The 13,644-nt window shown below is 35.6% G+C and overlaps 2 protein-coding genes across 2 annotated transcripts in view; one reads left to right on the top strand and one right to left on the bottom strand.

Annotated features, from left to right (window-relative positions):
- Positions 1-212, top strand: part of MSH5 (mutS homolog 5) — a 2,430-nt gene extending 2,218 nt beyond the window's left edge. The window contains exon 1 of the mRNA XM_009880162.1: positions 1-212. This exon is cut by the window's left edge and continues 2,218 nt beyond it. Coding sequence (XP_009878464.1) covers positions 1-212 — 212 coding nt within the window.
- AKAP7 (A kinase (PRKA) anchor protein 7) overlaps positions 1-13,644 on the bottom strand; it is an 84,105-nt gene that overhangs the window by 53,982 nt on the left and 16,479 nt on the right. Inside the window, exon 5 of the mRNA XM_009880163.1 lies at positions 4,612-4,724. Coding sequence (XP_009878465.1) covers positions 4,612-4,724 — 113 coding nt within the window. The remainder of the gene's footprint in view (positions 1-4,611; positions 4,725-13,644) is intronic.

Below are 13,644 nucleotides of genomic sequence, written 5' to 3'. Positions count from 1 at the left end.
CCAAAAATATTGAAAGAGGAGTGGAAGTCTCAGAACTGATTCGCAATGGAAAACCTATCAAACGTATTGATCATCCTTCAAAAGGAGATCGGATGGAAAAATGCAAGTCTGTAGTGGAAAAGTTTCTTCACCTAGACCTAGATGATCCCCATGTGGACTTAGAAGAGTTCATGCGTAAAGAGGTGCTGCCTTCTGCAGCCTCAGTCCTCTAGCAGGGCTATGTGTAAAAGCATGGATTACATCATATCTACCAAATTCAATAGGAGAGTTTGGTAATTTAAAGAATGATCACTGTGACTAACACACTACATTTAGCTTGTAGCAAACTGTCTATTGTGTATGTCCTTTCTTCTTGTTTAAAACAAGTACTGTAGTTACGTATCTCTGCAATATGGCGTATCATATGAAAGCAGGAAGACTGAAAGAAGAGAATTCAAGAACCTCTTCCAGCTGTTGGGTCACCCAGTTTGTGCATTTTCTGCCCCTGTTGTTAGATCTTCCTAGCAAAAAAATACTGTAGAAAAATCACAAAACATTTCTGCCGGTCTCATAAGACTGGGAAAGCAGTGTTTATTGTTTTGTATTGTGCCAAAGTGATTGTTTCAGCTATTTTAGGATCAGCATCAAAGATTCCAAATAAGTATGTGCCTGAGACTCCCATACTAGCAAGTAACAGTTGTCAGAATACAAGCCACTGACATAGAGGCTGATAAATGGAAATACAGAGGTATTTAATGAGCTCTCCACCTCTTCTTATACCCGCATTTCTGTCCAAAATGCCAGAGATCCCAGGAGTTATTATACAAAAAATGCTGGAGGTCAGAATCAGCAGGCACTGATAAACAGGGGAAGTGCTTTGGTATTACTGAGAATCACTCTTCTCATAAGGTTCTATATCGAACAACTATGTATCTATGCCATATGGATATAAATAAAAAGCAAAATTACAAATCTAGGAAACTGAAAACTATACTAGGGATATAAGACAGAAAATCACATTTTATATTCTATTTTTGAGTATTGAGTAAAAGTTAATATTAAAGCAATAATACCAGAAGGCAAGGATTCCCTTTCACTTCTCCTTTCATGCAGAGGATCTTTACTGAACAGAGTATTTGATTTATGCATATGCCACAAAAATTCATTAACAAATTAATGAAGCAGGAGACGTGATACGTAGGTACTATAGAAGTAATAACCTTTCCTACAATGAGGTAAGTGCCTGAGATTCCTTATCTAAATAAGACAGAAGAGACATTAGATAGCAAATTTTGGGAGTCAGACAATAAGCTATAGCTGCTTACAGTATGGCTAATAAAAGACATCAGCAGATATGCTACATCTCTCTTCCACTATATTTCATTTCAAGAAGCCAAAAATATTAACATCACATAAATTGAGGGAAAAATTACATGAGAAAAAAGTAATTGCCTTCATAATTATCAGTATTAAACATGTTAACTGGTATGTCTAGTTGAAGATAACAAAAAGATGAATGTGAGTGCACGTCAGAAACATTTAAATTTGGAGACACTGCCTTGGGTTTGACTCAGTGTAGAATAACCTCCTTTATGATGGAGGAATTATTATTATTATTACAAAATAAGTACCTTAAAATCTCTATATGAAACTAGGATAGTGGCAAAAGTTTAACATAATTTACATTTAAAAATACAAGAATGAATTACTGAATCATGCAGTTGCAGCTATTTCCAGTGCAATCATAATAATACTGTCTGCAAGATAATAATCTAGCATCTTGGCGATGTTACCATTCAAGTTGAATGGTAACAGTGAATCGGGCCTTGTACAACACTTGCAAGTGTTGTAAATACAAATGGATTTTGCTCGCTAATATATTCTCTTTTACTAATTATACATACAGCATTCTAAATATATACTGTACAGAAGAATATAATATATTAAATATTCATAAATTATATTTTTGGCATTTTTTTCTTGTCAACCATTGCCTGGCTAAGGATACAGATACCATTAAAGCAATTTCACTGTCAGGCATCATCTACATATGAAATCAATTTCACAGTATTTGCAGTTCTGGAAGCACTAGGTATCAAAGGATCTCCAAAGGTCATACAGCATTTATCAAGTGTGCCTCACAACACACCCTGAAATAAACAGCAGTCTGGACGAATGAAAAACAAAGGAGTTTTGACTGACCTGTGGCAACACAGCAGGCTAGTGAGGGAAACAGGAACAGAAGTGTTATCTTCAAGTGCACAACTCCAGTTGCTTCCTTCACTGCCTTTGATTAGGTTCTTTGTATAGAAGATAGTGATACTAACCCAAGATTCTTATCGTCTGAACCATCAATTGTGAAAAGAGCTAAACATGCAAGTAAATTATATACCTTTATCTCCTTCCACAAGAACACCAAGAAGCACACTGTACCTCCTGATTTTGGAGAAGTGTTCAGTGGCACATTTGATCTCAGAATTGTCCAACTAAGCATGAATAATAGGTTGCTCCCACTTCTGAGTGGGTAAATTTCTTCAACCTGAGAAACTGAAGGAGGTCAGAATAATACAGTAACCCAGATAGCACTTTATCTCACATTTTTATCCTTTATTAATGTCTGTTTCCAAGTTTTTGCATTTACCATTTTTAGCTTAATGCTGTACCTTCAAAGTGGAAAGCTGATTTCCTCAGATCTTTATTAATTTTGCATTCTCAAACTCTTTGCTTTGTAAATATCAGCAACAATTTGGGAAAGTTACAATCTTTTCAAAATATATGCATTTCAAAAATTCCTGTAGCTATATTAAGGTTTGAAAGACAGATTTATTTTTTTTTTTTCCCAAAAGATAACTTGTGTGGAATTCAGATGCCATTATGAGGAGAGTGGCTTAGCAGAGTATTGCTTCAAATAAGGAAACTTACATTAAAAAAATATTAACATAGTTATGAAGCTATAGCTATGAACTATACTCAACTACTTTAGTTCTATTTGATCTTTTATACATAATCTGCATCCACTCCCCCTCTCTTGTTTTTCATACTGCTGTATGATCTGAAAATGCAATTAGACATTATATTAAAATATACTACAAAATAGTTATTTCTTTCATGTTTTTATTTATTGTTTTCAGTAAATGCATGAAACTATCGCACTAAATGCATGGACATAATGAAACAAAAAAATTATAGTAAAGAACCGATGCTTATGCCTGACAGTGGATTGACAGAAAAAAATTTACACATTTTTAATACGTAATATCTTTCTATACAGTGTATCTCTAGAATACCATATGCATTATCCAGCATTATGGAGGACTAAGGAAGATGATTTGTAATGACATTGACCTGGTTCTGTCAGCAGCAATGAATATCAGAACACAGAATGCGTGCGTCCTGGCTAGTGGTTCATGCAAGGTATATAAATGTAAACAAAACAACCAACCAGATAAAAACAACCAAAAAACAGAATGGCAAAAAACCCACCCTTACTGTCTCAGATGTTTTGATCAAAGAGTTAAATTACTGACCAGCTGATATTCTTGAAGAGGTGTGGTTTTTTTAAATTAGTGTTTTTAAAAAACAACTGTTAATACAAGCAAAAGCTTATGTAAGCTTACAAATTTAATAGCTATAATATACCATCTACAACCTGTGGACAAGTCCTTAATTCTGTTTCGGAGCAAGTATGTGCGCCCTTAAAGTTTCTCGTATCTCAAATTCCACTGCCTTCTTCCAACCGATTTCACAATAGTACTTAATTAAAATGTGCACCTTCAGCATTTTTGGAGTAATTTCTAATGATATTTTAAAGTATTTTTCTTTAATGCTTACTATTAAGGAAAAACCCACTTAAAAATTTTATATTATGTACTTTAATTCTTACTTTAAAACATTTTTTTTCCTGAAAATTATTTTCAGGATGTTAAAGGATCACGTAAAACATTCTATACAATGTCAGCAAAATCAATTTATGGAGATATACCTTATGTTAAATAATACAATATTATTGTTAAATTAGTATGAAATAAAAAAACTAGATATACTAATATTACTTCTATATATTTATCATCACAGTTATAACCTACTTGTATGTATTTGTGCATTTTGTCAAAAAGCTAATAAACAGGCAAGAAATAACTGCCTGCCGGAGAGAACACAGATGATGTGTTTCATCGCTACTCTGAAATTCACCAAAGCATATTCAATAGAGGGAACTGACAGTCTGCATATTATGCATAATCCAAATATAAATTCCACTGTTTATTTGCTCCTTTTCTCCTATACAGTAATAAACCAAAACTATCCAAATAAACTGCAATAATCTACACCCTACTAACAATTCTGTAATTTTGAACAAGTACTTTCATCCTTTGGTTTTGCATAGTTTCACAAATGAAAACAGACTGTGATATTACTATACTGAGAATATCAAGAATGGTAACAAAGTAGAGGACTACTGTTTTATGGTAGACGTACTAATTATTTTTTCTAAAAAGATCAGTATTTTCAAGTCTTACCTCTTCAGCTGGTTACAAAGTAGAAAGTATGATGCTATAGCATAAGCAACTCCTTTGTTCGCCTCCAAATTAAACTTTCTAAATTGCTGCTGAGCTATGTGAAATCTGAGCTCACCTCCTTACGTAGCTCTGTTGATTTTGACAACTTCATGAAGGTCAGATGTGGTTTAAAAGCTCTTTCTTCTCCTGCCAAGATGCCCTTTTCTTGAAATATCTTCTTCATAGTCTCTGAGGGGGGAGAAAAACGTAGAGGTACAACGATATTACACGATAGAATGCTTAAAAATGTGCTTTCAACTATAATATGAGTCACAGCCACTCCACATGGAAAAAACAAGATCATGAGTACTAAAAGGCATAGAGATTTCTAGTTAACTTCAAAAGTACATGTTATTTCATGTGAAAATAGTTTTATATTTGCAGTTAATATGGGTCACAAATTTGGCTTTACTAAAATAATGGCAAGTAGAAAGCTGTCCATGCTCTCTGCTTTTGCTATCAAAATAGGAACTTGATATTAAAACTATTCGGGAGTTACTCTCACCGGAAGTTTTGGAAACTTCAGGAAAACTCTGAGTATGTAACAGAACTGTCTGTCTTCAAAACCGCTATTCTGTGGTGAGTTCTATTATCTGTATTTGGATAATCTCCCATTCAGACCGAAGGAAATCTCAAATGGAAAGCTATAAATTCTGGCACTGGATTTACATGGCAGAATTAGAGAATATATCAGCTATGCTGATGACTTTTGTTTGTTTTTTTAAGCTTCACTGTTGCCTTCTAAGCTAATTTCCTATTTTTAATGTACACTTTTATCTGTCTACAGCCCAGGCCAAAGCAACTCTACTATGCTTACCTAGTTTACTATTTCCCAACTCATCTGCCCAATGTAATGTTTTATTTCTTGGAAATAAATTTCAGTATAACTTTTGAATTATGTTTCATATTTCTTTTAGCCGAAATACTTTACATGAAAAATTTCTGTTGTAATTTTGAAAAAAGTTTAGATAAAAATCGATAAAACCTATGGCAAAAATAGTATCAGTAAGCAGAATATTTCTATTACTGAAAAACAGAAAACCTGCAAAATCTTTTTTTTTTCCTTTGCAAATACAACTTCCAGTTTTTCACTAGCTGTAGATCTAGCCGACTTACTATCCTTGAACTAAAATCAAAATAGCGGAAAACCATAAAATCAATCCTGTCACATGAATTTAATCAAACCTTACCATAATGACATATTAGCATTTAAGTGTATTACTTTTTGGGTTGATAGTTAAGCTGTACCAGAAAGATCCAGTGCTTTATTATCCCACCTGGAAGAAAATGCATTACACTGGGAAGCGAACAGCACAGATGGCTGCAAAAAAAAATAGAGAAGACCTAAAGAAGAGGAATACAGGCATATAAAGCTGGCTAGCATAAGTCTGCCAGCATACGTTCCTGTAACATGTCATTCCAGAGTCCTTACCCTTACCATCTTTTTTCTATAGTAACTATTTAAGTGAGCTACTTTGAAATCATACTTAAGAGATTTTACAAGTTTATGCATTACTTTGCAACAGAAAAGTTCTAGAAGAAGCTCGGAGTATTCACTTGGGACCTGGAAATCAAAATTCACATCTCTTTCTCAGCTGCATGTAATTTATAACCTTAGGCTCCACAGTCTATGCAACTAAAATTGGGATTTTGAAAGAAGCCAAGGAAATCAAAGACCCAAATACCATCTCTTAAACAGGCCCACTTGAAAATTCCCTTTCAACCTTCACTCCTCACTTATAAGATGCTGATGCATTTTAGAAAAAGGAATTAGCCCAATCTTTTAGTCTAACTCACAGGATGCTGAAAGGACAACCAGATTAAAACTTGCAAAGCATTTACACAATGGTAATAGAGGTCATATTACTATGACAGATGCTGAAAATACCCTACCAGAATGCTTGAGGTGGAAAGGGACCTCCGAAGGCCGTCTGGTCAAACCCTCTTGCTAAAGCTGAGCCACCTAGAGCCGGTTGCCCAGGACTATGTCTGGATGGGTTTGGCATATCTCCAAGGATGTAGACGCCACAACCTCCCTGGGCAGCCTGTGCCAGCGCTTGATCCCCTCAGAGCAAAAAAGCATTTCCTGATGTTCAGATGTCCCTGCCACATCTCAGTTTGTGCCCATTCTCTCTCTCCCCTCCTTGCTCTGTGTACGTATATATGTATATACAAGCATAACTGCTATATAGATCTATGTATCTAAATCTATGCATCTATGTCTCTAGATCTATAGACCTATTATATATCTATAGCTATGTATCTATACCCAACTACAGCTTACCTACTTGCATTATTTTAAATTGTGTCTGCAGGAACATTTCTAAACTTACACTGAATCCCCACTAAGCTATTGTGCAGCTGTGCACACAAACGCTGTTGAACAACAGATTAACATATCAAAACAGAAGACTACAAATAAATGTTTGCTGCTTCTTCAAACTGAGGTATGGAAGTTCAAATTAAGTCATTTAGCTATGGTGTGCATGTATTTCCATGCATCCAAGAGCCTGCTTATTTTCTGATGTTAGTAAGCTAATAAAATGTTACATTTATTTGAAACTGAAATTAACTGAAACAAAGCCATTTTCTGGTTCCTTTGTTTGGTTCTCTGAACTGCATCATTTGGGGACTCATTGACTTTGATGTTCCAGAAAGGGATTAGTATTATCAAAACTAGGTTTATGCTACCCTGTGATATTCTGACTCAGTCTTCTGGATTATAGTCTTTTTTCCTCCCCTAAAAGCTCAAATTCTTTCTGCTATCATGTCTTATGCCAATCAGTGTCTTACCTCCCACTCTGCAATTAAGATCAGTACTGGTGAAGATCTGCACCTCCAAGGGTGTCCCCCTAACTCCAGAAAGAGCTTAGTGTCAGACCAGTGATTTGCCAATGTGCATCTGATCCCAGGATTTTAAGCCCATCATTTTCAAAAGGATAGACTGATCACTATAAATGTGTGTTACAGTGGGAGGGTAGGGAACCTCTACTTTACACTGCTGAACAACAACCACACGGCCTGTGTGTCTTCATTTGGTGCTAAATAGCTTTGTTCAATTTCTGCTTCTATTTATCTTTCTAAATTCACCTTTTTTTCATACCTGGCAATTCTAATTAAGAAAAAACATAATGAAAAACTGGGTCAGAGGAAAGAAAGCATAACTTCAGAGAGAGACTGCAGTTTTAAATTGAATAGATTTATGTGTCTGTATGTGTGTGTCCACATCTCACCGTATGTTCTCATGGAGATATGACTTCTCACACAGCTTTGTCATGCCACAGATTTATTAAACATCACAGGCTCAAGAGATTGTCCACACTTGCTGGTACTACAGATAGCCTCAGGTTTACAGTTTTTGACACTTAAGGAAAGTGTGACATTTCACTGGTTAATGTTTCCTTCTTCAGACATAATGAAAATAGAAAGAAAACTGAGTAGATGGAGGGGAAAAAAAAAATGTTTTCCTGAGAGCACAGGAAGGTTAAAAGATAATGTAATGCTATTAATATCCATGCAGCTCTTTGAAGAAGTGGCCACAAGAAGGGTTTTAAAAGAAATGGGGAAGGAAGCATGGATGCTGTGGGCAAGAGAAAATTCCAGGCTTATGGAACAGCATAAAAGTGGATTTGAAGACTGAGTAAATACACGAAGACTAAACTTTATGATGGGGATTGCCCGAACTGAAAGAAATTAGATGCTGGTCACAAGAACCGTAGACAGACAATGCCCATGTGTCTTAAATTAGGATCTGCCATCTTTCCCCAGACATTGACATTACTAGCTAGACTGAAAAATCAAACAAGATCTGTGTTTTCCCTTACTAGTCTCAGGCTGACCAATGTTTGCAGCTTCAAAGTATACCCTAGAAAAGTTAAGGCTATTTTTACAAGCTCAATGACTTCCTGGAACAAATTTTTGGACAGCTTTCAGACCGTCTTTCATGCAATTTGAAGTACTCTGCAATACCATTTTGTACCTTATTTTTATAATGTCAAAATTACTGAATGTCATCTGCCTCTCTTACATTGGATGCAGCTGAATCCATTAGACAACTGTTTCCCCATAATTAGACTTGAAATGTGATATATGAAACTTACCCAGAACAGCTATATACTGAAAATACTCAAAAATTCAACAGCTAGATCAATACAGAATGATTCATAGAAAAATTGCACATTGAGCCATATTCTGTAATACAATAGCCATCTTATTTTCCAGAATTTCATTAGATATGGAAGACTGCTACATATGTATATTTTCTTCCAGTCTATTAATTTCTGCTTGTCTCTAACCATTTTCCCTCAATTAAAAGGTTTGGAATTTAGGAACAGTATTCTTTCTCTTTATTGAATGTTTTTTTTTTACTTTTCCTTTACACTTGAAGCGAAAGACAAGCTAAGCATAGATAACTTACAATTATAATATGTTGAGTCATGTTCAAATTTTTAAGTCCGTAGTTGGTTTTTAAAAAGTATTCTATTAGCTATTGGTTAGCAGAAGTTTGGGTTTTACAAAGAAGCTCTTCTGGTCATCCTTCCTTGCCTAATAGCGTAGAGCATAATGCACTTGCAAAGCCTTACAAGACCTAATTTCCAAGTCAAAGAAGAACTCAAAGCCCTCGATTTCAGATGCTAATATTTATCACAACCTCAAATATGTCATCAGAGGTGAGCACCATGAATTAAAAAAAACCCACGAAACTTTAGATATCATGTTATGCTTGGAATATATAATTGAAGGACGCATCAAGCGCCAAACTCTCTACCATCCTACTGTTAAGACCATTATGAAGGACAGTATCAGCCTGAGGAGTGTCCCTGGCTGCTGCCTGACAAAAAATTAATGACTCCTAAACACCTCAGCAATCCCCAATCTGTGATGAACAAAACGGTGGCTATACTAGGGTCAGTCACTACCTCAATTTCCCAATGGTTCTTCCACTGCTACTTGGTTATATATTAATTTGGCTTTCCTACAGTGAGTTGTCACTGTACCATACCACTCTCATATATCAGCGAGCTATATGGTTATTTCAAACACCTATCAGCAGTATGCTCGGGTTGCTCCGTTTCTCTCCATTGCCATACACGTATATAGAAGAAAGATGTGCTCATTCATAAAGTAGGATCCAAGGAGCAGCTGGACCATGCAATCCCCACTTTGTGCACAGATGCCAATATTTAAGGTAAGCCTGACAAGACAAACAACGATAACGTGAAGGCTTAAAGTGCTAGACTGAAATAGAAACTCAGGTAGGACTTCCTGAGGAGACTTGGTTCTTTTACTGACTTTAATCCATTCCAATACTTCCTAAAAGTTTGTCACAATTGCAAAAAGAAGTGGGTGAGAGTACCTGCTTTTATACCACAAAAAACATAACTTGTTGGTTCATTTTATCAGAATTACTGTTACTCAGTATTTGGCAGCACAATATGAAGAAGAATGTAAATGAAAATCTAAAAGTATTTGCTGTCCTCGCTTTCAGAGAACCATCCTTTACATTTTTATCATTAAGGAACAAATATGGAGTTCACTAATGTGCGTTTTAGAGGAACGAAGGCAATGAACATAGTGAACAGCACATCCAGTTTCATTAAATAATACAGCAGTGCTCAGTGGCCTTTAACTAGATCATGATATGTGTTCTGTACAGTGGGATGTTAACAATCAAAAAATATCTCATAATAAACAATCAAGGAGAAATTACATGGCAGACTCAGAGCCAGGCATGCACATGGCTGGTTTATGCTATGTGTTTCACATACACAACTACAACAAGAATAAAAACCATAATAAACACCATGGTGCAAAGATAAAATACTGTGACAAACTGAAGATGTTTCAATCTCCCTACTAATTGAATAGATTTCTTGCAACAATTTAAAACTTTGCTTCCCTTCCCACCTGACTACACAACAGCAAATTAGAGATTATCTGGTCTGTAAATGCTAAAATCATCCCGAAAGATTTACTTTCTCCTTGCCTTACAAACAGATCCTCTACTTATTCCTGCTCCCCCAACTTCCTTTCTATTAAACTTTTATTTTTCCCCTTGTATCTGCCCTCTCTGTACCTTGCTGAAATGCCATTATACAGTCAAATCAAATTTTTCTTGGCAATTTGAAAAGATTTTTCCCATTCTTTCTGACTCCTTCCACACAGGTGACAAAAATTAAGAGTAGTAGAGTCAAAGGGCAGGAGAGGCGCTGCAAAACAGTGCTCCAAAGCCAGGCCCCTGTCCCAGCCTATTGCTCTTGCATATCTGTTTTAGCCTCTTCTACTTGTCATGTGTCACACAAAAAAGGTGAGCTAAGAGATTTGGCAATAGCCCAGCATTTCATGTTCCCACACAATAAATGTTGAGCTCCACAGCAAACTACACTGAATAACTATTACCTGTTGGAAGCACAAACTCATAGAACTAACTGGTGTTATACTAGGTCTTGATATTAACTGTTTATTTTCACTAAAATGTTTGCCCCTGTTGTCAGCATTTGTCTAGACAAAGGGCCTGAAACGAAGAGAACTGTCATGTAGCACAAAGCTGAATTAGAAAAGGTTGCATGCAGAAAACCACGCAATATCAAAAGGCGTGAACAGTGCTCACATCTATTAGAATCAGTACTTGATAGAAGTAAATACTGTCAGCTGGTCTTGGTTCTTGTAATGCAATCAACAAAAAAAATCGTTGGATTTTTTTTCTGCTGGTTATATCTATCACACAATACAGCATATATATATTTGCTGACATAAGATAATTATAGTCTTGAGACAGCAGAACACTGCCACTTTCAACTTTAGAGAATGCTTCTCCTGTTACTGTGGATGAGCCAAGTTCGTACACATCCCAGTAAAGTTCTGCTACACACATTAGTAGGAACTATAACTAATGGCACACGGACTAGAAGAAAATCTAACACAGAATCATAGAATGGTTTAGGTTGGAAAGGACCTTAAAGATCATCGAGTTCCAACCTCCCTGTCATAGCAGTACATTTTCAACGTAGTTGTTATGTATTTGGACTAGCAGGTTTTTGTTCACTTTGTAAAAATCAGTTGTTTTAATGGAAAACTACAACAGTTTTGAGTTCTCAATTTTTCCATCATGTGAAATGACTTAAGAATAAATGAATTTTGCCTCTTGTCAGTTATCTTAGCTTCAACCATCTGGAATTAAAGTGAACAAAATTAGCTGAATTAAACTATTTCTCTAGGCTCTCCTAAGTCAGTGCAATGTAAGTCACCTAAAATAGATGCTAACTGTGTGGTTTCATAATCTTTAAAGCAGTTCATAAACCACCATCCTTGCCAAAACAGTGTTCCTCTCCAGCCCCATGCCTGCTACTGCTCCTATCTTTTGTGCTGACAGTCATGTAGCTATACAGCGAACTGCACTGGCAAACTGAGTAGGTTAAAAATTATCTGGCAAAGGTAAAAATGTTAATTTAATGACAGCTGAATTCATCACGTGGCTGCACAAATCCCCAGCACAAGAAAAGGTGCCGGATGGCTTTTGTATGGTGGCAACGCCAGCTTATGTTTGAGGAAAGCTGTAATGTACCTAAAGAAGATGATGGGCAGTATAACTTGTTTTCCATTTCTCTCTCTCTAGTACATACTGTTAGGAAGATCAATTTAGTAAGATTAGACTAGATGTCATTTTTAGAAAACCAAAGTTAAAGGAAATGACTAATTAGGTGCACTACATGACTGTCTGGTGCAGTCCTAACTGTATTAAAATATTTAACCCAACAAATCAACTTTTCTTAAAAACAAAGGACCAGAAGCAAATGAAATAGTTATCTGCATACACAGAAGAGTAACTTTTTTGTTCGTGAAATACAAGCTCCCTCTGATGGTCAGACCATAACATGCATCATTCATCCATAAAATCAAAATCTGCAAATCCTGGGGGTAAAAAACAGGATTAACTTATTCACTTTTATCAGCTTCAAATAGCATTTACAACATAATTATCAAAATGAAAATCAAAACCAAGCAATTCATTACCTTTTCCAAATTCACTTGGTACTTCAAATATTCTGTACTGTAGCAAAGCCCAAGAAATGAGTTTTTTAAAAATCACTGTGTGTATGTTGCTTTTACCTCAGGACTTCCAAAAAGACTTGGACAAAGACTGATTAAAATACTCCTCAAATTTCTGTCATAACAGTGTTGCACTATTCCCGGTAGATAATGATATGATGATGTCTTTTAATGGATTTTTGGGAAAAAACTAGCAAATCACAACAAACAGAAGATCCATATTAGCTCTGCTTTTCCTGAACTTTTGTCTCTGGCAAACTTACATTTACATTGGCATTAGCAGACATGCACTGACCATTATAATGCCATACCACATTCAGACATTATTGGTATCAAACAAATTTCCATATCATTTACAGAACTAAATGGGCTCTTACAAGAAGCTGATTTAACTTCATATATTTTCTATTGTTTGTGTTACCAATAGTTCTCCTTCAACATCCATGTAGAACAACACATTAAGTCAAAATTCACCTTAGAGCATAACAGAAACTAAACATGTTTTTCTTGAACTAGAAAAACAGTAATTCTGTAATAAACAAAACTTAGGTCTTGCCAAAAATCAAGTCAGCTACAGATGTGATCTCTCCTTACTGTTCCATGGACAATAACAGAAGGATTAACATCCTGCAGGCAATACTGTACATTTATTTTTTTCTGCCAGCTTCAGTTTTAAAATTGCAGTTTTCTAGGGACACAAGTTATGTCACAGGCAAGCTGTACTAGGAGCCAGAATAAACTTGTGAAAAATAATTTCTGTCAAACATATATAACCTCACAGCAGTGTATATGAAGAGCTGATAGCAATCTTCACCCAGATCCTGACAATAGCAGCCCAGCAGAAAAGAGTTTCCAATATTTTCTCTTGCAGGTGTCTCCCTAAAATTGTGTATCCTATCCCCAGAGCAGGAATAATAGGCATAATTTTGACATACAGCCTGCTTTGAATTGGTATATGAAATGTATTGCAGAAAATGAACAGCACATATCTGCTAATATGATTCTTTACATTAGAAGGTAAATTTATTGTGGTAAGAACAGCCCAGAAAGTACTACATGG

The sequence above is a fragment of the Charadrius vociferus genome, unplaced genomic scaffold (genome assembly GCF_000708025.1).
Source record: "Charadrius vociferus isolate BGI_N301 unplaced genomic scaffold, ASM70802v2 scaffold82, whole genome shotgun sequence".
NCBI lineage: Eukaryota > Metazoa > Chordata > Aves > Charadriiformes > Charadriidae > Charadrius > Charadrius vociferus.
This window is presented reverse-complemented; position numbering and strand designations above follow the sequence as displayed.